The sequence below is a fragment of the Lepidochelys kempii genome, chromosome 11 (assembly GCF_965140285.1).
Source record: "Lepidochelys kempii isolate rLepKem1 chromosome 11, rLepKem1.hap1, whole genome shotgun sequence".
NCBI classification, from domain to species: Eukaryota; Metazoa; Chordata; order Testudines; family Cheloniidae; genus Lepidochelys; species Lepidochelys kempii.
The window spans coordinates 59258268-59285446 of record NC_136390.1 but is presented as its reverse complement, the minus strand read 5'-3'; the positions used below and the strand labels follow the sequence as shown (position 1 = coordinate 59285446).

The 27179-nt window shown below is 42.5% G+C and overlaps 3 protein-coding genes and 1 long non-coding RNA gene across 17 annotated transcripts in view; 2 read left to right on the top strand and 2 right to left on the bottom strand.

Moving 5' to 3' along the window:
- Positions 1-5120, bottom strand: part of CFLAR (CASP8 and FADD like apoptosis regulator) — a 35759-nt gene extending 30639 nt beyond the window's left edge. For 2 of the 4 annotated variants that reach the window (XM_073306395.2, XM_073306394.2), the window contains exon 1: positions 4343-5107. The gene's annotated coding sequence lies outside the window, so the exon portion shown is untranslated. Of the gene's footprint in view, positions 1-2211; positions 2253-4342 lie in introns of all 4 variants that reach the window. The other 2 variants (XM_073306396.2, XM_073306397.2) reach the window with 2 other exon arrangements.
- On the top strand, positions 4086-7643 carry LOC140895801 (uncharacterized). The gene is made up of 2 exons (XR_012154357.2): positions 4086-4755; positions 4932-7643. It is a non-coding gene; the product is annotated as an uncharacterized LOC140895801 (long non-coding RNA).
- Positions 7644-17470: 9827 nt separating this feature from the next.
- NDUFB3 (NADH:ubiquinone oxidoreductase subunit B3) lies at positions 17471-26977 on the bottom strand. Of its 3 annotated transcripts, XM_073306391.2 has the most exons (4): positions 26830-26977; positions 24516-24670; positions 21303-21438; positions 17471-17750 (listed from the first exon to the last, which is right to left on the bottom strand). In XM_073306391.2, the coding sequence occupies exons 3-4, from the start codon at positions 21434-21436 to the stop codon at positions 17594-17596; spliced, it is 291 nt and encodes a 96-aa protein (XP_073162492.1). In that variant the 5' UTR covers positions 21437-21438; positions 24516-24670; positions 26830-26977; the 3' UTR covers positions 17471-17593. The 3 variants fall into 3 exon arrangements, with proteins under 3 accessions (XP_073162492.1, XP_073162493.1, XP_073162494.1); XM_073306392.2 differs by lacking the exon at positions 24516-24670 and having other exon boundaries at positions 26830-26965; XM_073306393.1 differs by lacking the exon at positions 26830-26977 and having other exon boundaries at positions 24544-24634.
- Positions 26122-27179, top strand: part of HYCC2 (hyccin PI4KA lipid kinase complex subunit 2) — a 98165-nt gene continuing 97107 nt past the window's right edge. For 3 of the 9 annotated variants that reach the window (XM_073306364.2, XM_073306362.2, XM_078848016.1), the window contains exon 1: positions 26122-26389. The gene's annotated coding sequence lies outside the window, so the exon portion shown is untranslated. Of the gene's footprint in view, positions 26733-26935; positions 27151-27179 lie in introns of those variants that run through there. The other 6 variants (XM_073306360.2, XM_078848014.1, XM_073306358.2 and 3 more) reach the window with 4 other exon arrangements.

Genomic DNA, 27179 nt, shown 5'->3' with positions numbered 1-27179 from the left:
CAGCTGACCTGAGCTCTGAAACTTGGTGTCACAGGTTTTTTTTAAATCACAGTATAGCTGTACCCATAGATTCCAAGGCCAGAAGGGATCGTTGTGATGATCTAGTCCAGGGGTCGGCAACCTTTCAGAAGTGGTGTGCTGAGTCTTCATTTATTCACTTTAATTTAAGGTTTTGCGTACCAGTAATACATTTTAACATTTTTAAGATGGTCTCTCTCTATAAGTCTATATTTTATATAACTAAACGATTGTCGTCTGTACAGTAAACAAGGTTTTCAAAATGTTCAAGAAGCTTTATTTAAAATTAAGTTAAAATGCTGATCTTACGCCGCCAGCCTGCTCAGTCGGCTGCCAACCTGGGGTTCCGTTCACCTAGGCTGGACATGGGGTGTGAGGGGGCTGGGTATGTGTGTGGGGTGCAGGAGTCAGGGCAGGGGGTGTGGGGGGCTGGGTATGTGTGGGGGATACTGGAGTCAGGGCTGGGGTCTTGGGGGGGTGCAGAGCTCAGGGCAGAGGGCTAGGTGTGTGTGAGGGGGGTGCAGGGCTCAGGGCAGGGGTGTGGGGGGGGGATGTAAGGTTCAGGGCAGAGGGCTGGGGCTGTGGGTTGGGGTCGTGGGGGGTGCTCCCAGCCCCAAGCGGCTCACAACAGGGGGCTGGAGGGGATATGCCCTGATTCCACCCCCCTTCCCCAAGGCCCTGTCCTCACCTCTTCTCCGCCTCCTCCCCAAGCAGCGAGCCCTTGCAAGGGCCATCAGCTGATCGGAGTCAGGGAGGGAGAGGAGGAGGGGCAGGAACGCAGCACGCTGGGGGAAGAGGCAGGGGAGGGGGGAGCTTCTTCACCCTGCCCCGGTAGGGGGGGCAGGTGGAGAAGAGCGGGCCGGGGCAGGCAGGATTTTTAATGGCACGCTGCTGCCTGCCAGGGTCCCGGCCTGGGTTCGGCAGCAGGCTGAGCGGGGCCAGTGGCTGGGACTCGGCAGGCAGCAGCGTGCCATTAAACATCAGCTATTAAACATCAGCTCGTGTGCCGTCTTTGGCACATGTGCCATAGGTTGCCGACCCCTGATCTAGTCTGACCTCCTGTATAACTTTTGTATTCTTGTGCCTCTTCTCTGAACCTTCTCCAATTTTTCAACACCTTTCTTGAATTATGGGCACAGAACGGGACCCACTATTCCAGCAGCAGTTTCACCATTGCCAAATATAGAGATCTACAGCCTCCCTTGATATGACAGACTTTTTTGCAACTGCTTCACATAATGTGTGCCATGTTAATTTTATATCTTTCTAGTTTGTTAATTAAGATGTCATGCGATATGACAACGCCTTAAAGAAGTATATTACATCAACACTATTACAATCAAACTTGTAGTCTCATAAAAAAAGAAACCAAGTTACTTTGACGGGATCTATATTCCATAAACCCATGCTGATTCGCATTAATTCTATTACTCTCCTTTAATTCTTTATTAATTGAGTCCCATATCAACTGCTCCATCATCTTGCATGGGATTATGTCAGACTGACAGGCCTATAATTACCCAGATCTTCCCAGTCACCCTTTAAATATTGGCAAAACATTAGCTTTCTTCCAGCCTTCTGAAATTTCCCTGGAGTTCGAACACTTATTGAAAATCAGCATTAATGGTCCAGCGAGCTCCACAGCCAACTCTTTTAAAATTCTTGCATGCAAGTTATCTGGACCTGCTGATTTTAAAGTGTCTATCTTTTAGTAGCTTTTGTTTAACATCCTCCTGATATATCAGTGGAATGGAAAAAAAGCGTTATATGACTACATCATCAAGTGTGTTTGCCAAAGTTAGGAGATTGTTACAAGAGGCATGACCTGCTGCTCCCACCTCTAAGATCATCTGCACACCGCAGCTCAATGTAAAAAGCTTGTAAAACACATGTAACCCCACATCTACTTCATCGTACTTACTAGGAAATCTGGAGTCACTTTGGAAGGGATAAATCTTACTCAACAACATCTGATACAGTTGTACCTCAGAACCTCCACCAAATATGGTGACACGATTATGGAAGAAACATGGAGGGCTTCCCCAACCCTCATCCTCACCCCTCTGCATCCCAGACACAAAATTTTACAGGGAGCTCCCCCTCCTGCAGCTGTCAGTAATATAAAGGCCGGGGAAAGCATGATGGGTGGCCTTGTTACACACAACAGAGTGGAAACAAAGGGTCATTTCCTACCTCCTTAGATAGCTCACTTCTTCTCTCTCCATGTATTCAACCTGTGAAAGGCAATGGGGAAAGCCCCAGTGTCAGTGGGGGTGTATGACTGAGGCAGGCAGCTTGTTGTAAAGCTATTATAGTTCACAGTCACACCAAAACCCACAGACCTTAGAGCACAGTGGGACTCCGCTGTGAGGGAGTCATATGGTCTCTGGGGTAAAGGGGCTAGATTCTAGTGACTCACAAGGGCACAGCTGCCCTTCTCTCTCCTCAAAGAAGGGGAAGAAGCATGGCCCAAAGGGGATGATAGGATCATCAGTTAAATACAAGTCTCTGCCTTTCGGGCTACAACACAAACAGGGAGATTCAAAGTTTGGCCCCATGTGCCTTTGTGAGAAACCACCATGCTAAGGTAAGGACACATTTTCTATCAAAATTCTGGCCTGACTTTTGTCCACATGGGTTACACTCTAACCTAGACTCTCTAGGGAAAATTAAAAGATTAAAAAGTATATTTGCTTGTCAGGCCATAACATTCCTGTTCCTTGAATGAACAGGAAGAGCCACACTCAAATCAAACAGCAATGAAAATCCAGTACATTCATTTACTTTTATGAAGCTGTTTCACTCTCGCCATAGAATTAATTAATCCCTGATCCTCCAAGTTACTCCACACACTCCAGACCCGAGTCCACGCAGAGCTAAGTGCAAAAATCAGAACCTAAGGTAGTTTATAAAACTACCACAACAACTTCTGAACCCAGGTAACAGTGATATGCCAGCAAATCACACACAAAGACCTGTATTTCTGGTTGCATCTACCTTGGCTAAAATGGGTCCTGTCATTCACTAGTGACAATAGCAACTGTAATATACCATCTGACCCCAAGCATTTTAACTATGTCTCTAATCCTTCTGCATTATTACAACTATACCCATTGAACTCTGTTTTTCCTGCATGCAATGGCAGCAGACTCTGCACGACATATGTGCAGCATGTGGTCTCGGTGTTTATTACCACAAGGTCACCTCTCAGACCTTAGATTGGGGAACTGAAAGGTTTTTCAAGATAAGACAAATAGTGTGGGAAACAATGGTATTTTAAAGTAGAATAAATGTTGTGCTTGTCAGATTTGACAGTGTTCCTTGAACATAATGAATAGAGGGTTGTTTCCTAACCACAATGGCCATCGTCAAACCAGCAAAAATGGGACCCATAATTCGTCATCACTGTAGCTCTTATTTGGAAAAAGTCTTAGTTCTACAACATAAGGTCTGCTATATGATTCTACAGGAATATAACCAGGGTGCTGCTGGGTTTCTTTGCCATACCAGCCACATGCTGCAAGGACATTGTGCAACCTCTCTGCTGTCATTGTGTAAGCAACAGAAGCAGGGCTAGGGACCACTATTGCAAAACCTCTGTGTGGGGCCTCACTCACCCGACTCTATCCCATTAGGTCTGTTGCTTCTCCAAGTTTTGTTAAAGAAGTTTTTAACTTTCCTTGCACCTGGAAGAGGATCTAAGGTTAGAGACTTAGGTAAAAAGAAATCCATAAGGATTTGATAACCTTTTGCATGGTTCTTTATGAATCAGAATCACTTAGGCCTTAGGGCTGCTTACAATTTGCTCTAGTTTAGTTCAATTGCAGCCATGCAGACCCTAGCTTGGGCACTCTTAGCTCAGTTTCAGTTGCTCCTAATCAATTTTAAACTAAACTGAAATAAGCTGCTTTTAAGGTTTAAGAGACTTCACCCAGCCTCCTGCACCAGTTTTAAATGGCTTTTTAAATGACCGCTGACATCAAACCAGGGCATTAACGTCAGTTACTCGCACCCAAATGCCCTGGATCTTATTCACAGCGCCTTGTGAATCCCCCCTGCCCCAAACCACCACCACGGGCCTCCTCAGCCAGCGGGACCGGCCGTGGCAGCCGGAGGGCCGAAGTCCGAAACCGCCCCAGCCCTTTGTTCCGCTCTCGGGCAGGCAGCGACCGAGCCCAGCCCGGCCACCCGCCGCGCAGGGCCCGGACAGAGGGAGCCGGGAGCTGCCCCCGCCCCGGCGCCGCGGCCAGGTCCGGGCGCGGGTCCCGCGGGCGGGCGGCCGGCGGGGGCCCCGGAGAGGCGGGGCAGGCTGGAGGCCACGCACCTGAAGGCGCACCGGGCGGTCCCGGGGGCTCCAGCAGCGGAGACGACCGGAAGGCGAAAGCGAAACTGGCTGGTCCGCGGCCCCGGCGGCGGGGCCAGGGGCGGGCAGCGACAGCAGCAGCTTCCTGTGCAGCCTGGTGGCGGAGCCCGGCCGGGCCCAGGGAGGAGGCGCGGCTGCGTTCGCCGCCCGAGCGGGGCGGGTCTGCCGGGACGGTGCCCAGCCCACAGCCGAGAGCCGACTGTCGGTGCCCCTCCGGCTCGTCTCCGGGCCTCGCTGTAAAGCGCCCGGCCCCGGCCCCGGCCCTGGAGAAGCAGTCGGCGTGTCACCCCGGGGTGCCGCCCTGCCTTTGTTCCCTCGCTGCGGGGTGGGGACTTGGGAGAGAGTCCGGCACGTCCATGATTTTTCTACCTCTGGTAATTGTCCGGCGCAAACTAGTTGTTTTGTTTCATAGACTCAGGCTTATGCAGTAACGTCCGCAGCGCTTCTTACCGGCTGTTTGTACAATGTGGGGAGAGCGATGCACATTAGTCTCCCCCAGGAGGGCAGGTGATGGGGGATAATAATTTATAACTCTCCCCACATTTTACAGCTTGGAAATCGGGCCGCGTCCTGTAGGACGGAAGTGACTCATGCGTCAAACACTGGAAAGTGGCTTAAGCACCATTCATCCTGCAAATGTTCATGTCGCTTTAAAGCCAAATTTGTGCTTCCCATCGTCGCTGGTTGTGCCTGAATCCAGTCCCTCCTGCGTAATTTAAAACAGTGCGAAGGCCGCTCCACATTATGCGGGCTCCAAGAGGCTGTTACGCAGCAACTGGGATGCAAGGAAATCCTGGCCATGCCCCGCTCCAGTTGCAGGGAAGGGGAGCCGCATAGAAGTCTGTATGCCACCACGGAGTCCCTCTGCACTGGAGGATTCAGGTCCATATTGTGCTGGCAGAGGCACAAAGGAAGCCCAGTTCTGGGGAAAATGTAGCCCTAAATCTTCCCCAATGTTATATTTAAAGGACAATGCATAACAATGTAATATAAGTTTACAGAGCTGCGGTAGTGCTATGAGAGACATAGACATTTCTACAGTTGCTCTTCCTACAAATAACCCAAATACTTTTCTATGTGCTTGAACCACTGGAGGAGAAGAGGTCCAGCAGCCATTCAGTATCTCACCTAGCATATTGTCCAGGGCTCAGTCAGCTGGTTTCCAATGGAATAATGAGCACGAATGAGGGAGGAGCTTGGAAAAGTTTGTTACCTTTATTAATATATATTCAATATTCTGGGGTGCTGGCTAAGGAACCCCTTTTGGGGTGTAGAGCTAAGGTGTGAAAGTCTTCCACATCTGTGGATGGTGTTGGTTTATTATGAATGCACTTACAATAATTAATAATACTGGACAGTTATCTAGCAATTCACAGCTTCAGAGTGTTGTACAAACAGTAATTAATCCTCAAACACTCCTGTAAAGTAGGTATTGCTCCTGTTTTATAGATGGGGAAACAAAGACACAGAAAAGTTATATCAAATGACTTTACTTGCACACAGCAAGTCAGTGGCAAAGCCAGGAGTAGAACTCAGAGTTAATGTCTCAAAACTCTGGGTTTAGAGTGATAGACTACTGATAACATTTTACTTTTACAATACACCTTCCACCCTGAGAGATCAGGAAGCATTTTACAAAACACTGTAAGTGTGAATCATTTCATCCTCACTGAAATGCAGCAGCTGAATACACAGGAACACTATACATAGTTGAGAACAATATGTTATTGAAACTGCAGGGAGAAATTAGATAGGCAAAATGTAATTATTCAAACTGGAATGTGGCCAGACACCAAGCTAATATCCTATCTTGCATAAACATGCTATGAGATATGTATTAACCAGAAGTGGTTAGGATCTCAGTTTAATATCTAAAAGACAGCACCAATAGTACAGAAGGGCTTGTGGCATCATGCCACGGCACTGGATCAAAAGGAAATATGCCATTCACTGAATCAATATCCACTTTTCTTCCTTGGATATATTCTATCCAAGAGCATGGAGACTGAACCTGGGTTAGTAGGAGAGGACTTTTAAGGTCAGAGCCTGAGGTGATCTGGCTGCAGGCTAACAGATATGAATGGATAGTGCAGAGAATTGCTTTCTGCAAAAATCTATGTTAAATTGGCAAATCATCTATTTTGTTCGTACAAGACCATCTACACATAAGGGACTGACATACTGTATTATTTATTCATGCTCTCAGTTTTCTTTTGAATCACTTTCTTAATTGTTTTGTATGATTGCTCAGCAGTTTGTGTATTTTTGTAGATTATATGAGCTAATGTATTTTTCCTTTGCAGTTTCTGAAACTAAACACTATCCTATCTTTTCCACTCTGTCCTCCTTCTCCTGGAATAACACGTGTATATAAGGCAAAATGTATAATGCACCAGTATCTCCTGCAAATTGTAACCAACCTTGTTTGTCTGAGTGATTGTCTGACCAAGAAGTAGGACTGAGTGGACTTGGTAGACTCTGAAGTTTTACATTGTTTTATTTTTGAATGCAGTTTTTTTTGTACATAATTAGACATTTGTAAGTTCAGCTTTCATGATAAAGAGAGTGCACTACAATACCTGTATGAAGTGAATTGAAAAATACAATTATTTTGGTTTTTACAGTGCAAATATTAGTAATAAATATAAAGTGAGCACTGTACACTTTGTATTCTGTGTTGTAATTGAAATTAATATATTTGAAAATGTAGTAAACATCCAAAAATATTTAACATAAATGGTATTATATTGTTGTTTAACAGCGTAATTAATTGTGATTATTTTTTTTAATCACGTGACTAATCACGATTAATTTTTTAATCGCTTGATAGCCCTAGTACTGAGTGAAGTAAAGTTGTAAAATCAATGTTGGCAAAGCAATAAATGAATCATTAACGCCTTTCTTAATTAGCAGAAATAGTTCTCTGTCTATAGACACAGAGAGGATTTCTGCTTGTATTTCACAAAGAATCCAGCTTTGACCATTGTCAATTCTATTTTTAAGCGTGTATGGCTGAGACAAGCTCTCATGTTATTGTATTATTTTACAATCACATGAGATCCTCAGGTCCAGGTGGCTGTTACGGTTTGTGAACCTGATTCTTGATCTGTAAAGTGATCTCATCTGATCTGGCAGAGAGCCGTTTTATTTTTAGGACAGTCATTGCTATGGTTACAGTGAAGGCAGACTTGGTTCTTAGTATCCCTGATTGTGGAGCATTTGCTATGTAATTATTAGTAACAATAAAATAATTTTGAAATTATCTCTAATCAGTGTATTATGTGCATGTAGGGAGGAAAAATTATATACCACAATAGTTTTAGAACATGAATAAGCATTTTATTTAAAATTAAACAACATTTTTACATTCCACAAAACACCAAAATTAGTTATCATAAACCTAGGATACATTGATGAGCTACATTCATCACTGGTGTAACTTATGAAACCATTGAATTGCACCCACTTAGCTAAGCAGTAAATTTGGGTCACGGGAGTCAGGCCTGCTTAACTAAATCTGGGAAATATAGCTGTTTGCATGTAAAGTCTATGAGGCTATGAAATGACTTCATTTCTTCATCCTACAAATAGTCATGGACCCAGATTCATAAGAGTAGCCCTATTCAAGACAGCACTTAGGCATGTGCTTAATTTTAAGTGCTTAAAGTTCAAGTTAAGTATGCACTTAAGAGCTGTCTTGAATAGGAATGGAGTTAAACACTTGCTTTCATGCTGTACTGAGTTGAGACTGAAATTAGTAAGAAGGCAAAGAACTGTCAATTCAATTGCTATTCTTTATCTGAAAATCTGAAGACACAGGACTAGGCAATTCAGAACTGGGCATATTGTTCCTTGTTCCTCTATAAACTCATTATAATATAGTCCTCCTATTACAGTTCTTTTCCAGAAAATGAAGAACCTCTGAAATCGTCAGAACAGTTTTATTCTATTTGTTAACTATCTTTAAACAGAATGATCTGCTCTTTATAAAATACAACTTGTAAGCAATATCTATCAAGTAATGTAACAGGTTATTAAATGTATCATATCTAAGGCTACGTTTTAGTCACGGGTATTTTTAGTAAAAGTCCTGGACAGGTGACAGGCAGTAAACAAAAATTCATGGCCTGTGATCTGTCCATGACTTGTACTATATACCCCTAACTAAATCTTGTGGGGGGATGGCCCAGGGGCCACCGCAGGTGCTCGGGGAGAGGAGGTGGCCTGGGGGTGCCACGGGTGCTCGGGGGAGGTGGCTAGGGACTCCTGCTGGTGCTGGGGGGATGGGGTTTGGCAGTGCTGGCAGGCTCTCTACCCAGCTCTTTGCAGGTCCCCGGAAGCGGGGACATGTCCCTCCCTCAGCTCCTAGCTCTGCATGCTGCCCCCACCCCAACCACCGGTTCTGCAGCTCCCATTGGCTCCACAGCTCCCCTGTGGAGCTAGAAGCTGAGGGAAGGACACGTTGCTGCTTCCAGGGAGCCACCCAAGGTAAGCGCCGCCCAGAGACCTCATCCCCCTCCCACGCCCCAACCACCAACCTTGAGCCCCCTCCCACACGCACCCAAACTCCTGCTGCTGCTGGGGGAGAGCGGTGCAATGGCCCGAGACTGCCCAGCAGCGGCTGCTGCAGAAGTCCCAGAGGTCCTGGAAAGTCACTGAATCCATGACCTCCAAGACAAACTCACAGTCTTAATCATATCACATACATAAATGTTTACAGGTTTCAGAGTAGCAGCCGTGTTAGTCTGTATCCGCAAAAAGAACAGGAGTACTTGTGGCACCTTAAGACTAACAAATTTATTAAAGCATAAGCTTTCATGGGCTACAGCCCACTTCATCGGATGCATAGAATGGAACACATAGTAAGAAGATATATATATACATAGAGAAAAAGTGGAAGTTGCCATACAAATTGTAAGTGGCTAACATTAGCCAAACCGGACAGTCTCTACGCAAAAGAATAAATGGACACAAATCTGACATCAGGAATCATAACATTCAACAACCAGTAGGAGAACACTTCAACCTCTCTGGCCACTCAGTAAAAGAATTAAGGGTGGCAATTTTGCAACAGAAAAGCTTCAAAAACAGACTCCAATGACAGGTTTCAGAGTAGCAGCCGTGTTAGTCTGTATTTGCAAAAAGAAAAGGAGGACTTGTGGCACCTTAGAGACGAAAAAATTTATTTGAGCCTAAGCTTTCGTGAGCTACAGCTCACTTCATCGGATGCATTCAGTGGAAAAAACTGAATGCATCCGATGAAGTGAGCTGTAGCTCACGAAAGCTTAGGCTCAAATAAATTTGTTAGTCTCTAAGGTGCCACAAGTACTCCTTCTCTTTATATTCCAATGAGAAACTGCTGAGCTTGAATTAATATGCAAACTAGATACCATTTACTTGGGTTTAAATAGAGACTGGGGGTGGCTGGGTCATTACACATATTGAATGTATTTCCCCATGTTAAGTATCCTCACACCTTCTTGTCAACTGTCTAAATGGGCCATCTTGATTATCACTACAAAAGTTTTTTTCTCCTGCTGATAATAGCTCATCTTAATTAATTAGCCTCTTGCAGTTTGTATGGCAAACATATAAATGTTTACATGGCACCTTTTACCCAGAAGGATCTAAAATTACATTACAGTCTTTATACACAGATTACAGATATTGGGTTGAATCCCATTTTCAGTGTACCTCCGAGAGTCTTTGAAAATAAAATACTAATAATGTATGGCCAGACCTTCAGCTGGTTGAAATTAATGGAGCTATGCCATTTACATCTGACCCATGACATTTAAGGGCCTGATCCTGCGCTGCTGAAGTCGAGGAAATATACCTACTGATTTCAATGGAAGCAAGATCAGGCTCTAAATAAATACACGCCTGCGTGCTAAAGCACTTGGAGTGCTCTGTAATGATTCAAAATTACAATGAGATACAGAAAATAAAATCTCAACAGTACACCAAACACAATAGCACCTGCAGATTAGTTTCTAAAGGTTCTTTGAAGCCTGTAAGAGAACTAACATAAACCACTGGCAGCTCACGACATACCTTAAGGCCAACATAGCATAAAAAAAAATCAAAAGTATGCACATCAAAAGGGCACACCACTGCTAGACAGTATTCGTGTTGTGCTGCAAAGAGTGTGTTTGGTGGGCGGCATACACATGTCTGATGCACAAGACTCATAAGCATTTCAAAAAATACCGTAGCTAGTGTTAGCTTGAGTAATACTTGTTTCCTTCTATGCTTCCATCTAAAACCACGTCATCACAAGCACAATTTCATACAGGACCCAGCTGGAATAAACAGTGCACACCAGCCAATCCACATGTGTATTCCAGGCAGTGGGACCTGGGGCTCAGTGTGGAAATACTTTGTACATTGTACCTTACATAGCATGTCTTGTTTTGCTTTACAGAGAATGACACAAGAGCATGAGATGCTTAAGAAAGGATTAAGTAAGACAATGAGCCTTAGTAAAACAAGCTGTTGTTGTATAAACATCATCTTGGGAAAATATCAGATGGAGGTGTAAAACTCCACTGAAAAGTACAGCTGCAATCCCATGATCACAGACGTTTACTGGGCTGTGAAAATAAAGCTTTGTCATAAGAAGGGTTGTATAAAAAGTGGCATTTTAGCAAATGTAAGCCTCTCCCTCCAGGAAATAGAAATCAGGAGTTTTTGCACTCCTGTATTGTATCATGATACGATTATTGCAAGAAACCCTCTCTTGCCAGCACCCTCACACTGAAAGCACACTGCATGATATTTGGTGTTAAAGCAATGTCATAGAAAAGCAGGGTAAGGAAAACTGTGACTCTCCTCATGTAATGCTGTGAACATGCATACTCCCTGTTATCATAGGCTAAACTGAGGTTGCAGATCAAAAGGGGAAGTGATAACACTGACATTATAGCCATGTCTGATGTTATATCCATGGACATTATAAGCAAGGAAAAAATCACTATTCTATCTGTCTAGGTTTTTATAACAGCACTTACCTTCATATTTCTAAGGCCATGAATCAGGAAAGCATTTAAGCACACCTTAAGTCCCATTGACTTTGAAGTAATTGACACACTGTGCTGTTGGTAGCATGAGGTAGGTAAAGGTGGCAGATAACTGGGGACAGACCATGATATTGACCTGTACTGGATTTATTTTAATATTTTTGTTGTTGCTTTTTCATTTTGGTTTTATTCTTCATTTAAATATTTCAATTTCACTTTGCATCAGTTCAAGCTACATAAAGACATTATAGCTGTTGGACCTGTGAAAGTAGAATGAATTATATTGAAATTGTAATTCATTAAAGAAATGCTGCTTGAAGAGTTTGTTGAAATATAGTTGTCAGGAAGAGAAACATTAAGGAGTGTGAGACAATGGGTCCTCAAACTAATGAACTTAGAGCTCCTACTGAGCTAGGAGATTGGTAAACATTAGCATGCAAATAAGATATGTATGTATATTTGTCAGTTTCTGCTTCCTTTTGTCTCCTATGTTAAATTGGCTTTGGCTTCTGTATAAATAAGTTAGATTGAGCTTTTGCAGGGGGCTCACATATATCTGGGTACATTGGCAAAGTGCTTTGCTAATAAACAGAGTGGTCTGACAAATTATATGAGTCCTGAATCTGACTTTGACAGACCCCACAGCAAGGATGAATGAGGCACTATGAGACTGCCAAACTCTATGGCTAAAGGGCAACTGGAATATTTCTTCTTTCTGCTGTTCATAAGATGCATTTTCAGAATGTTGATTAAATGGCTACAAACATATGGACCTACCACTATTCATTGACTATAGTTTAAAATACAGATAACATATTTGCATTTACTCGTAACAATCCATATAATCAGAGCTATTTCTCACGCAGAAAAAACATTCCAAAGCTTGTGCTTTCCTTTATTCCAAAAACCCCACACACCAGCTTGAGGGCTATTATCACCATGGGCTGGGGCAAATGCATGGCCTGTGTCTTGGTCTCTGTCCTTTGCTACAGTATTCTCTGGGGTACGTATCCATTTTGCTGAAGGTGCTGTCTGACTATAAAGTACTACACACTGTCCACTACATGTGGACCTTTTTAGGATTTTCACTACTTCCATCTCTTCTGGCAGCAGGCAGAAAAGCCTCTGTGAACTTGGAATCTATCTTCACTATTGAATTTAATTTTGGTATACAAGCAAGCTAATGATTTAGTACCATGAGTGAGTTTTACATGCAGTGTTAAGTAGATTAGACTTTAACGCCCATGATTTCTTGGTACCCAAACCCTGAAGTGCAGTAATTAAAAAAATTCTGTAACAAATAACACTGCAGAGCTTTAGATTTATTATTAAATGGTTTTCAGACCCGTTTACAATTTAAAACGTTATATCTATTACCACCTTTTTCAGTCCCAGCTCTGCAAACTCAGCCTAGGATCCGAATAACAAAATAGGATCTTGCTAACATCACTGCTAGTAAATATTTAGTATTTGGAACATTTAGCCAACAATTCTTTTGACGATACAGGAGCTATAGCACAATTAAGCTCCCTTTATAGCATTACAGAACCCAAAATAGCTAACAGGGTAAATAATAATTTATTGTATTCATAACAGTGAGAAACTGTAACTCTAAATGCATACATAAATAAATCTCAAAAAGAAGGTGCTATTTATAGGTATTCAGGAAAATAAATGTCAGCACATTTCAGTGTAAAGGTCTAAACTTTTGAATAATTAGCCTGTTGATCTAACCAAAAAGGATTAATGTAAGTAGCCACGAGCCATGTGGGTGCATCAAGTGTAAGTGCAGAAAACCAGAGTTCATTATAAATATTAGGGTTGGAAAGAATCTCAAGTCATGCAGTCCATTCCACTGAATCAATGCAGGACAGTGGTCAAATTTCTACAGCACACATGTTTGTTCCCTCTTTAGCTTTAATCTCAAGTGGTATCTCAATAATGACAATTCAGCAACTTTCCTTAGCAAATCATTCTGTTGTCTGAGCTTACTGTTAAAAGGTGTCAGAGTAGCAGCGCGTTAGTCTGTATTAGCAAAAAGAAAAGGAGGACTTGTGGCACCTTAGAGACTAACCAATTTATTTGAGCATAAGCTTTCGTGAGCTACAACTCACTTCATCTGAATGCATCCAATGAAGTGAGCTGTAGCTCACAAAAGCTTATGCTTAAATAAATTTGTTAGTCTAAACGTGCCACAAGTCCTCCTTTTCTTTTTGTTAAAAGGTGGTCCATGATTGTGTTTACATTTTTCTTCTGTTTTAGGGCATCATTTGCAACAGTGTTTACCAAAGAAAATTATTTCCACTGACTTCCTTTCCTTGGTAGCTATGATTTTCATATTCCCAAGGAAAGATCTTTTGTGGAAGCTGTACAAATCCAGTGATTTCAACCTCTCGCCAAAGTTAATAATTGTTGAAATCTTTTACTATATTTGTCTTGCTTTTGGATTTTCAAGGCACAAGGCAACATGCTGCTACACAACTGAGATCAGAATGGACCCCTTACACAATGCTATGTTGCAGCGAAGAGGCAGTATGTGTTTGATAGTCCAGTGTTCCAACTTCCACATTGGCAGGACATTTCACAGAAATGGATAATTTAGTACGTTTAAAATCTGGACCAAAGCAGCCCCTGTAACATCCTTCACACCTTGTCGTAAAAACCTTGAGTTTAAATATATAAATGTTAAATCTGGCAGCAAGTCACAGCAAATTTTCTTATTACAACACACGTGGGATATTAACATGCAGTGTGTCTCTTAAAAAAGAATTAGTTAAGAGCAATCAACTTGGCTTCATATTCAAAAACAGAGTAAAAAATGGAAGACAAATATATATATATATATATATATAGTCTATAAACTAAATCCATACAGTAGAACAATTTAATTATTGTTGAAAACAGCATAAATGGAGAAAATATTAAATTATTTAATGTATGACAATGTTCTGTTGATATATAAATTGGGACATTTGCTGCTCTAATCATATAATGTATTCGTAACATCAAATTTAAAAAATAAATCCAGGTCTGAAATTTTGTAATTTTTACTCAGTGACACTGTAACAGCCGTTATATGTAGTATTTGTTTCTATCTTGATGTTCTTCCACTTATTTACGAAAAATTGTCAAAAATTGTGTAAAATAAAAGCCATTGTATTTTCTTATTACACCGTCATTGATGTAAACAGGAAATTATCACAATCTTTTTCTAGTGGTGCTGATAGCAGCCTACCAGTCTCTCTCTTCCTGAAAGACATTGGGGAAGATTTAAACCCTCTGTGCTTTTAAGGGAACAATTTATTTAGATATTTGTCGGCAAAATTTGTAACTCCCATGGGCCCACGCTAAGAGGAGCCCCTGACTCCCCACAGGGGTAATGTAAGGAGAATGGAAATCGATGCCTGTTCCCCACTCCCAGCTGTTGACATGCCCATAGCAGCCCTGCCAACACCCCACAAAGAGCTTCCTTAAACTCTCCATCTCCCAAAAAGTTCATGTTTTTTCATTAAGAAAAGCACAACTTAGCCTTCCTATATAACTGAGTTTAAGAAATGATTACTGTTTTCTGAGCTGCGAATTAGAACGTTCTACCTTACCATATGGTCAACTCTATGGATAAATTGTTTTTTGGGTTGTAGATGTGTTAGAATAGATGAGTTATTTTATGTATAAAATCTGGATATTCTGACCAAGCGTCATTAAAGAAACCTTGCCAAATAGCAGTGTGGAGCATCTTGGGTTTTCATATACTATTTACCAGGCATTTGAAGTTATATGTATTTTCTGAGCTCTGAGGAGACATATTCTTTATCCTTGTTATCCTGTTTTAATTAAGTCTCCTGGAAAAAACATTTGTCTTTGAAATACGTTTTAGAAGATCTTTCAGTAACACCCAGTGCAACTGAGGTAGTAAAAAAAATATCTCCCGTATCTCACACTCATATTCTCATTTACTTATTGCAGCACTTGAGCTGGCTCAGAAGATTATCTTGTGTAAGATAAAAACAACGAGGAGTCCTTGTGGCACCTTAGAGACTAACAAATTTATTTGGGCATAAGTTTTCGTGGGCTAAAACCCACTTCATCAGAAGCATGGAGTGAAAAAATACAGTAAGCAGTATATATATTACAGCACACGAAAAGATGGGAGTTGCCCTACCAAGTGGGGGGGCCTGTGCTAACAAGGCCAATTCAATCAAGGTGGAAATGGCCTATTCTCAAGTGTTGGCAAGAAGGGGTGAATATCAACAGAGGGAAAATTACTTTTTGCAGTGACCCAGCCACTCCCAGTCTTTATTCAGGCCTAATTTGATGGTGTCCAGTTTGCAAATTAATTCCAGTTCTGCAGTTTCTCATTGAAATCTGTTTTTGAAGTTTTTTGTTGAAGAAAAAGTCTGTTATTGAATGTCCCAGCAGACTGAAGAGCTCTCCTCCTGGTTTTTGAATGTTACAATTCTTGATGTCTGATTTGTGTCCATTTATTCTTTTGCATAGAGATTGTCTGGTTTGGCCAATATACATGGCAGAGGGGCATTGCTGGCACATATCATATTGGTAGATGTATGTGCAGGTGAACGAGCCCCTGATGCTGTGACTGATGTGGTTAGGTCCTATGATGGTGTCCCTTGGATAGATATATGAACAGAGTTGGCTACGGGGTTTGTTGCAGGGATTGGTTCCTGGGTTAGTGTTTTTGCTGGGTGGTGTGTAGTTGCTGGTGAGTATTTGCTTCAGGTTGGGGAGCTGTCTGTAAGCGAGGACTGGCCTGTCTCCCAAGGTCTGTGAGAGTGAGGGGTTGTCCTTCAGGATAGGTTGTAGATCCTTGATGATGCGTTGGAGAGGTTTGAGTTGGGGGCTGTAGGTGACGGCTAGTGGCGATCTGTTACTTTCTTTGTTGGGCCTGTCCTGTAGTAGGTGACTTCTGGGTACCCTTCTGGCTCTGTCAATCTGTTTCTTCACTTCACTGGGTGGGTATTGTAATTGTAAGAACGCTTGATAGAGATCCTGTAGGTGTTTGTCTCTGTCTGATTGGAGCAAATGTGATTCACCTGCACATCTACCAATGTGATATATGCCATCATGTGCCAGCAACATGGCTACCACTCTGAAACTTGTGTAAGATAGTTTCCCAATCAGTTTCCACAGTTGCAGTTAATATTACTCTATAGAGTTATCTTCTCTGCAGTACATGGCTTAATTCAAAATACCAGCTTCTCAATACATACTGAACTGAGAACATTACCTCTTTAACATTACCTCACACTGAATTGTTAGCTTGGGCTATCACTTGGAGTTTTGCCCCAAACCCAGCTCTCATTCACACAAAGATCTCTGTCTCAAGTTTGTGGTGCTTTAAGCTTATGCTAGCTGAATTGTGTCTGGGGGAAGGGTGGGACTGTTAAGATAGACTGCTGCTGACACTGGAGAATGCAGCAGCTGAGTTACAACAACTTATCAGCTGCTAAGCCAACTATTCTATGTAGATCAAGTGTCATTTTACAGTGAGCAAGACTAGCTCAAAGACAGGAACTCAAGTATACTAATGAACTAACTGTTGAAGTGAAGACAAGCCCTATGTCAGCAGTTAATAAGCTATTTTTAGAAATTACATGTGCTCCAGAATCTACGTTTGCATTAAAAAAAAAGTCTAGGTAGCCATTTGTTTGCATGAATAACCTTAAAAGCATGATTTCAGCCTGAGTTGGCAGACAGCCTGGAGCAACACCTCTGAGGGCAGCTCCAATTCACTGTATGGAGTTATGATCGAAGGCTAGTGTTAGTTAACTGTTGATCTGTTCACTATTTCACAGCTGATCAAAGCTTGCAAGAAAGGAGGGGTGTTAGTATTGTGAAGAGCTGTACAATAGGGTACAAGCAGCTTCTTCTTTTGGAGTTTCAAGTTGGCAGAGCATCAATATTATTTTCCTCACTAGTTCAATCAATGATACATATCATCTCACGTGGATCTTGTTTTTCCATGAATCAAGTCAGGTTTAGATTTGGGAGCATCATTGGTAAGTTTTTATTTTTTTTCCCTCCAAGACAAGATGACAAAGCCACAGAAACATGCTCTTGCCAATGAGAAATTTTAATAGGCATCTTTACATGTGCAACAAAAGCAGTAAGCTATTGTATAACATTTTAATTTAGAACTGTGTAAATAACTTTGAGAAGTTCTGCTACTCCATCTTCAGTGATGTCCTCCATTTTTCTTCGGAGGGAACAGTGTGTACTCAACCCCAAGAGCTACCACAAAGGCTACGAATCCCCACTTGAAACCTTTGGTGAGAACGTCCATAACAGTGACAGGTTTTGCAAAGCCACCCATATATCTCCATGCTTCATTGCTAGGAAAAACCAAAACCGACAGATAGAACAAAGTTAGAAGATCCACTCAGATTCCATATGACAACACAAATGCATTTATATGCAAAAAGTTATTTTCAATGCATAGCTTTTTTGAATGTAAGGTTTCCATAGTTAAAGCACTCAGGAAACTTCAGGAAATACTATAAAGTTAACTATGCCCCCTTATGCATGTGTGTCATGCCAACCTTTAATTACCATATTACATGATCACATAAGACACCTTCAGTAAGAAAATATATTTTTTCTGCAACTTTAGCTATACATGTGCAGTGTCTTCTGTTTCTGTGTCCTACTTACTTTCTGTATGCTGGAAAAACAGAACCCACAAGTTGTTTATATACAAGATATGGAGTGAATGAAGCAAGTGCTCCTGTGCCACTTCTGAATGAGGCAGGTGTAAATATCATTATTTGTATTACTTTAACATCTAGGAGTTTTAGTCAGACACCAGGACCCATTGTGCTAGGTACTGTACAAGCACAGAACGAAAAGACAATCCCTGACCCAAAGAGTTTACCATCTAATGGTAAAGCATTAGACATTTCCTTGCTTGAGTCTTACTGGTGAAATTAACATGCAAGGCACTGAATTTAGCCTTATGGAGCGGAAATCTATCAAACTGCATGAAAAAACTCGTCCCCACTGTATTTTCCACTGAATGCATCCAATGAAGTGAGCTGTAGCTCACGAAAGCTTATGCTCAAATAAATTTGTTAGTCTCTAAGGTGCCACAAGTCCTCCTTTTCTTTTTACTCTCAACATAGTTTGAATAGACCTTTCTGTGCTGTTTAAAAAGATAGATATTCTTTATTTCTATCTTTTGGTTTAAAGACCATAACAATCTGTCTTATGCAAGCCTTTACCTCACTGAGCATTTATGTGAACTACAGCTGTTACTACCTCTTCAGTCATAAAGTACTTAGACTTATCAGATCCAGATGAAATATTAAATCCATCACAAATAATATAATCTGTTCCAGAAACAAAGCTCTGAATTCCACTATCATATTTGCAGAGGACACAGAGACACAGCTAAGGAAAAAACAATCTACCAGAGGATAAGAACCTAAATCAGAATCACCATCACCGCATTTGATACTGATAGTTTTGATGAGAGTCTCAGCAGAGTTGTCAAGGACTGAATGGTCTGTAGACACTCATCTACCCTTTGTCCTGTGTAGGTAGTGTCTCTGCCTCAGGGTTAAGGCACACTGGATGGGAGACTTGTTCTGTAGGTGCTAGTACTTTGTTCCTACTAAGTGGATAAAGAATTTCAGTCTTCAGGGCTGTAAATCTGTATTTGTTCACCAGGGCTAAATCTACATAGAAGTTGTACGTAAATAAATTAGGCTACACTGGTCTTAGATTTCCCAGCCTTTTGACAGGTGCCAATACCAACTAAAAGAAAAAAGCCCAGAGAGGTTTTGCTACTTTAGGATTCTTAGTACAAGATATTCTTCAGAAGGACAACATTAATAAATGTAGGTTTCAGAGTAACAGCCGTGTTAGTCTGTCTTCGCAAAAAGAAAAAGGAGGACTTGTGGCACCTTAGAGACTAACCAATTTATTTGAGCATGAGCTTTCGTGAGCTACAGCTCACTTCATCGGATGCATACCGTGGAAAACTGTATGCACGGATACCACGGTATGCATCCGATGAAGTGAGCTGTAGCTCACGAAAGCTCATGCTCAAATAAATTGGTTAGTCTCTAAGGTGCCACAAGTACTCCTTTTCTTTTTATTAATAAATGTAGTACACAGATCTTGATACTTCTATCATGTCTTCACTAAAGAGATTGCTATGAAACTAGTACTGAAGGCTTGTCTCAGTGTGGGATTTAAGCATTGCTTTATACATAATTCTGCATTAGGCAAAGACATGCAGGAGAGATCCAATACTTTAATCTACAAGAGATTCTGCACTTTCTTCCTTAGTCAATATTCAACAAATCCAGTAAACAATTCATTTTTTTCAACTCATAAACCCGTGTTCTGAGAAACACGGCAATTTTTCACCTAGGAAAGGGAATAAACAGTATGAGTTTTTCTAAGCCCTATGCAGCATTTTGGAGCAGTTTCAGAGCAATATACTTAGGAAGCATGTGCACAAGAGGGTGTGGGATTAATTTACTGGCTATTTATGCTGCATTTTGGAAGAATGTGTTGGAGTATGGCCATTTTTTTGTTGTAGTAAACTTTACTCCTGCAGAAAAGAGAAATATTATTGTGCTCCTGATAAAATTAACTATTTAACTAGAGAGAATTTTATAAGCTTGAACTCACAAGAAATAGAAGCAAGAATAAAAAACGGAATGTCAGGGGCTTACAAAGTAGGGTTCAGAGACAGCTGATAACCGTAGATAGTTAATACCTGGTAACACAACTCCTGGTAACATTAAAATATAGTCATTGACATAAAGTTAGAGACTATGTAATACTCTTACACTATCTTCTGAACAAATAAAAGCAAATAAAGGATCACTCAATCCACCCAAACCCACCCCCAATAGGTCATAAGAAGAATTGATACAGCAATATCCCCCCAACAGCTTGCTTTAAAACTCATGGTAAAAACTGCATAGCAGTATAGGAGGAAGCAGGTATGATGATTTCCCTATAGGACCATGGAATAGCTATTGTAGGGCTTTTGTCTTCCTGTAGAATGGGACAATGGAGCATGAGGCATGCCACTTTTCATTCCCGAAGGCTGAAAAATGGTAAAGGAGAATGTTATATATTTCTCCCCATCCAAGCCCTATCTCTATAGCTATCTAAACAATGTATAATAGCTCTAGGGAGTAAAATACCTCCCCAGTTCAGGGGACTAAGATCACGTCTTCCATGACTTGATTCACCTTAACAGTTTTCTATATAATTTTCATGAACTGCTTAGCAAACATAGAACAAAGCAGAATGAAACCCCAAGGCATCTGCTACTACAGTTCAAAACTTCAATTAAAGGCCTCAATTCAGCAAAACACTTAATAAGCACACAAGTAATCCTGTTCCTATTCAGCAAAGCTTTTAAGCACATACTGTACTGAAGTTCCATTGAAATCAATGAGATTTAAGCCCATGCTTAAGTGCTTTGCTGAATAGGGACAGGATTACTCACACACTTAAATTCAAGCATTGTTTCAATGCCTTGCTCAACGAAGGCCAAGATCATGGAACTCCCCAACTTAAGTATTTGTGGGATAGGTCAGGCTAAATGTAAACAGTGTGCTCACCTCTCCTGCAGAACAAAATCTGGAAGGACATGTTTTCATTTAATCATAAAACATCAAAAAGTATGGCTGAACTTTACAATGTGAGGAGGCTCTGAGGGTAACGCAATACAAGTAACCTCTACACAAAAAATGAACTACATTTTTTTATGTGTTAACGGATGTACTCTAGGTGTTTTTCCAGCGTTTTTGCTAAAAAGAACCATCCACAATGACATCACAAGGTTACAGGAAGTGTGCACACGTGTGTGTGTGTGTGTGTGTGTGTATCTACATATCTGAATGATGCATTCTCTCACTTACCGAATCCATGGGTCTCTGAGACCCCGCTTAGCCAGTTTTTCTTGGACATCCTGTAGTGGAGTACCCTCTATCTTCCATTGTTTATAGTCAGGGAGTTCCATTTTCCCATGACCATGCTCATGTCCATGCCCCATGTCTGCAGGAAAAGATTAAAAAAAACCGACAGCTCTTTCAAGGTACACAATTTACTTTTGTTTGAACAGACTTCCTAAGACAGACGTTCTCCTTCGGAAAATTGGGGAGGAGAGGGAGAGTGATTTCTAACACCACCGTACCGTACCGAGGCAGCTTCAGCAATGTTGTAAACAGTACTCCTCAGAATAGAAACAGATGTTTTATTAAGAGTTCTAATAATAAATAATAATAATAATGTAGAGATCCTTCACGCTGTGCTTCAAAAGTCAAATTTTCATGGTTAGGTATGCTATACTAGTTTTGGTAAATCATTTCTGATTAGCAGCACTTGACCAATCTGCCTGGGGTTCTAACTGTTCAGTTCACTGAACTCCAGTGACAGCTAGTGTACCAAAAGGCAACATTCTTCTCTGATAATCATTGTAAGGGAATTTGTGAACACTAGCATTTATCTTCTTTACAGAACAATACTAGTTTCTACTCAAAGTGACTAGCACTATGTGGATTTTCAGATACAAAGCTGAACACATTAGAGATGTTGCCCAGGGAGATGGGAAGGATTTACATATGATTGAAATATATAAAAGCAAACATTGCAGGACATTAGAGATGACAGTTTATCCAAATTTGGTATTGTAATGTCATTGTGATCCTTTCACAGATGCTAATGTGTTTTCAAAAACACTGTCTAGTATAAACATTTCTAACATTTTTGATTGAAATATTTCATGTTGGAAATCTTTTTACCATTTAGGAAATTACATTACCATTTTTTCTGAGCACTGATGCATTAAATCTCCTTATTTGAATAATTTAAATTTTAAAATAGTCTTATGGCTTCAAAAATCTCATATTGGATAATGAAAGACACAATTTACCATTTTAGGAGACACTCTTTTAATACTCTAATTTAATGCTACTATGGCTTAGTTCTGCATAAACTGTACCCTAATAAACCTGGTTAATCACAACTCCTTTAAAATTGTGCATTAAAATACCTGGAACCCAAAAAGGGGAGAAAGGGGGAATAGAGTTTGTGTACATGCTTGCACGCCCCCCCCCGCCCATTTTCACCAGAAATTCCATCTCCACCTGAGACACCGTCCCAACAAAAGTTCAATTGAAATCCAATGTTTCTGCAACGTTTTGGTTTTGACAAATCAGCATCTTCCAACAAAAAGTGTTCTGTCAAAGAATTCCCAACCAGCTCTACTTATTATATAGTACATGCAACTCCAATGAATATTTTGAAACTTAACTACCAGTATTTAATTTGAGGGACAAGGTGTACATATCACAATGCATGAAACATTTCACTCTGTTCTCAAATGTCTCATTGGACACAGCTACAGCCATAGAAGTATGTCAAAGAATCTATTTTTTTGTTAATTGGTATGTACTGCAATTTGTATGCCAGTTAGGACAGCCTGTATCCTGCTTTCTTAAAAGATCGTCTCTCTCTCTGAGCAATACTGTTACCATGGCCATCAACAAAGGTATATATGGGCCCTTCATATTTGGATCTCACTCCCTGTCTTTCGGCTGAAATAACCCAAGTTTGTTGACCTTTGTGGTATGTTGAAAATTTCATTTTTTTAATCTCAGACTGTTGGGAAAGTGAAGTTGGACAGCTGGTATCTGGGGAGGGGGAGTACTTTAATCTTTTTGCACTAAGGGGTTAGTCCATTATCTCAAATATATGGTGAAAATCAGATGCATTATTCTCTACTGTATGAGTTTTAAGGAAACATCAAAGATGTCCAAAGCACGAGACAGATTTTTTTTATGTATTATAAACCAAAAATGAATAGTAATTTGACATCTTGGTCTTAATGAATTTGATCAGACTAAGCAGACTCAATGTAATCAAACTATGAAAGTGTTTAAGCCCTGACCTAAATCACAGATTTTTAAGGCTAGAAGAAACCACTTTGATTGTTTAATCTAAATTCCTCCATATGACCAGCCTGCTCTTCGTGGCCCTTGGCAAGTGGACAGCAGACCAGTTTGGAAATCATCAAGTTAGACAAATCAACGTCACTGATCATGTTAATATTTATTAACAACATTTTAAAATTATTCAACTCACATGACGCCTACAAAAACAGTGTTTCTGTCAATCTAACTAGGGACATTGGCTTTCCAAACTCATATTGTAATTAACTCTTTGGACTACTGATAGTGTCACAGCTGTGTACCAACCCCCAATGGAGCTGATTTGGCTCCTCATCACCGAAAAACAAAAAGATAGGGCCAGATCCTCAGCTGATATAAGACAGCATAGCTCTGTTGAAGTCAACGGAGCAACAGTAAAGGCCCATAAACAAGCAGAGGACAAGCTGATGAGGGTGGAGACAAAGATAGTTATTTTATGATAGTAGGGAATGTATTCTGATGTTCTGCGTTTTAAATTGTTGTACATGTACCTAGAGCTTTGGTTGGACTCTTTTATAAATAAAAACTAATGATTAATGAGGGCAATTTTGGGGGAAGGTGTAGAGGGTTACCTATTGAGTAAAAGAAGGAAGGGCTGGAGGAGAAAATGTGATAATTTTTAAGTGTCCTCTCTTCAAAAAACACTAAGCTGTCCTATCAGCAGCGGTTTGTGACCTCCACATTTCAACATATTTTGTTGGAAAAAGTAAGTTAAAAATGATTCAGTATTCCTAGTTTTTAACAGAAGTTAGTTGACTGTAGTGGTGCTAAAAAGAGGTGATTGAAAGGGCCTCCAAGACTTCTGGGGGACAAGAGGGAGATGGTGTCCAAAGACTATGAAAGCCTGAAGGAATTAAAGATGGAGATAACTATATATATTTTCCCATCAAAATAGTAAGGAAGAGATTTGTATAACCCTTTCCCAGTTATCCTTCTACTAGGAACCATTTTTCCTCGTGGGAAGATATACTAAAAAAAAAAAAATACTGGGAACACGTATACAGTGTATCACATCTAAAAACCAGTGAGCTATTCTTCAATAGCAACAGAGCACTGAGACAAACACACCAGCACAAAGCCAGGGGCCAATGAACAGTGCCTCCAAAGAGCAACGCTTAAATACTTATACAACATTTTTCATACCTAAATCTCCAAGTGCAAAGACACTTACAGCATCACACAGCAGTTCAGTGGCAGAGCTGGGGTTTTCTGGCTCCCAATCCGTGCCCTGCCCAGGCGGCACTGCCTCCCACCCACTACAAAGGTGACTTATTCTGTGGTGGTTTATGTTTATAGCCCTAGCAGAAAATCAAGGTCAGAAGAGGCTATGTAATTTTTAAAAAATCCCTTAGTCACTGAAATGTAAATAAATTAGAAACATTCAAAGTTGGCGGGGGGGGGGGGCAGAATCAGGTGAAGGTGGCAAAGTGGGAAGGGGCACACGGGGGGACGACTGGGTGGAGGAAGAGCACAAGGAGGTAGGGGAGGGTTAGGTAACACAGGATGCCCATTCCCAGGGACAGCAGTGGGGGTGGTGGAAGGAGGAGGGCTGAGGAGAGGAAGAGCACTCCGGTTGGAAAGGGTTAAGTAACACACGATGCCAAGCTGGAAGGGGTTGCACGTGCTTAGGAAAATAGGATTAAAATTGAAATGATCTGGACAAACTGGAGAAATGGTCTGAAGTAAATAGGATGAAATTCAATACGGACAAATGCAAAGTACTCCACTTAGGAACGAACTATCAGTTGCACACATACAAAATGAGAAAACACTGTCTAAGGCAGAGGTCACCAACCAGTAGATCGCAATCGACTGATTGATCCTGGAGCCTTTGCCAGTCAATCACAATCTCTGGCTGCTAAAAGTCCGGTGGTGCAGCAGGGCTAAGGCAGGCTCCCTGCCTTCCCTGGCCCTGCACTGCTCCAGGAAGCAGCCCGCATGCCCCTGAGGCCCCGGGAGGGAAGGGGTCTCCGTGTGCTGCTCCTGCCTGCAAGCACTGCCCCTGCAGCTCCCATTGGCCGGGAATGGGGAACTGCAGCCAACAGGAACTGCAGGGGTGGTGCCTGCAGAGAGGAGCTGTGCGTGGAGCCCTGTTCTGCCCCCGCCCCCAGGCGCCACAGGGGCATAATGGCCACTTTCGGGTACGGCGTGGGGCTGGGGCAGGCAGGGAACCTGCCTTAGCCCCACTGCACCATCAACTGGGAGCCGCTCGAGATAAGTGCTGCCCGGCAGGAGCCTGCACCCCAAACCCCTAGCCCTAAGCCCCCTCCTGGAGCCAGCACCCCATACCCCCTCCGGCTCTCCAACACTCACCCCAGCCTGGAGCCCTCTCCTGCACCCAACTCCCTCCTAGAGCCTGCATCCCCTCCTGCATCCCAACACTCTGCCCCAGGCTCAGCCCAGAGCCCCCTCCCACACTCCAAACCTCTCAGCCCCAGCCTAGAGCCCACACCCCCTCCCAAACCCCAACCCCAGCCCAGTGAAAGTGAGTGGGGGTGGGGGATAGCAAGTGACAGAGGGAAGGAGATGGAGTGAGCAGAGCGGGGCCTCGGGGAAGGGGATGGGTAGGTCCTGGGTTGCACTTAAATTAAAAAAAAAAGGGATCTTGTGCATAAAAAGGTTGGAGGCCACTGGCCTAAGGAGTACTGCAGAAAGGAATCCGGGGGTCATAGTTAATCAGAAGCTAAACATGAGTCAACAGTGTAACACTGTTGCAAAAACAAAGAAAAAAAAAAAAACGATTCTGGGATGTATTAGCAGGAGTGGTGTGAGCAAGGCCCGAGAAGTAATTCTTCTGCTCTCCTCCTCCGTGCTGATTAAGCCTCAACTGGAGTATTGTGTCCAATTCTGGGCGCCACATTTCAGGAAGGATGTGGACAACTGGAGAAAGTCCAGAGAAGAGTAACAAAAATGATTAAAGGTCTAGGAAACATGACCTACGAGGGAAGATTGAAAGAATTGGGTTTGTACAGTTTGGAAAAGAGAAGACTGAGAGGGGACAGGATAACAATTTTCAAGTATGTGAAAGGCTGTTACAAGGAGGAGGGGGAGGAGAATTGTTCTTCTTAACCTCTGAGGGCAGGGCAAGAAGCAAGGGGCTTAACTGGCAGCGAGGGCGGTTTCGGTTGGACTTTAGGAAAAACTTCCCGCCAGGGTGGTTGAGCGCGGGAAGACGCTGCCTCGGGAGGCTGTGGAATCGCCAGCGGTGGGGATTTTTAAGAGCAGGTTGGACAAACGCCGGCCAGGGGTGCGCTCGGTCAGACGTAGCCCCGCCGGGCGCGCAGGGGACTCCATGACCTCTCCAGTCTCCGGGCCTACGGTGCTACGCCCCAGCAGCGCCCGCGGGTGGGGGCGAGAGAGGTAACGCACGATGCCTTCGCCCAGGGACGGGGGAGGGGAGAACCGACACCGCTGCCTCCCGCGTAGCGCTTGGGCCCTCTCCGCCCCTCCCCGTTACCTGGCCGCTCCGTCACCCCTGCCCAGTCCGGGCGCACCGGCCCCGGAAGCGGAAGTCGCCGTCGGAGATTGGCTCCGACAGGGAACGCTACCGGGCGCGTAGGTTCCGGGAGCTTTTCCTGCCCCGCTGCCGATCGCTCCGAGCCGGCGCCGAGGCCCCGCCCCGTTTCGCCGGAGCTGTAGCCGCCGTTCTTGGAGGCGAGTCCCGGGTTCCCAGCCCCGGTGCCTCGCGGCCCTGGGCCGGGGCACGAGTGGAGGGAGAGGCGGAAATAGCCAATGAGCGCGGCGCTTGTTGGGGGGGAGGGAGCGGCCCCGTGGCCAGGTGCGTTGCGGCGCTGCAGGGCTGGCCGC

What these genes read in the sequence shown, in the direction of transcription:
- NDUFB3 (XM_073306391.2), bottom strand. Translation starts at nt 21,436, where the DNA reads ATGGGGCATGGACATGAGCATGGTCATGGGAAAATGGAACTCCCTGAC. An exon ending in CTCAGAGACCCATGGATTCG is followed by an intron (nt 17,751 to 21,302) that starts GTAAGTGAGAGA and finishes GGTTTTTCCTAG; the next exon opens with CAATGAAGCATGGAGATATA.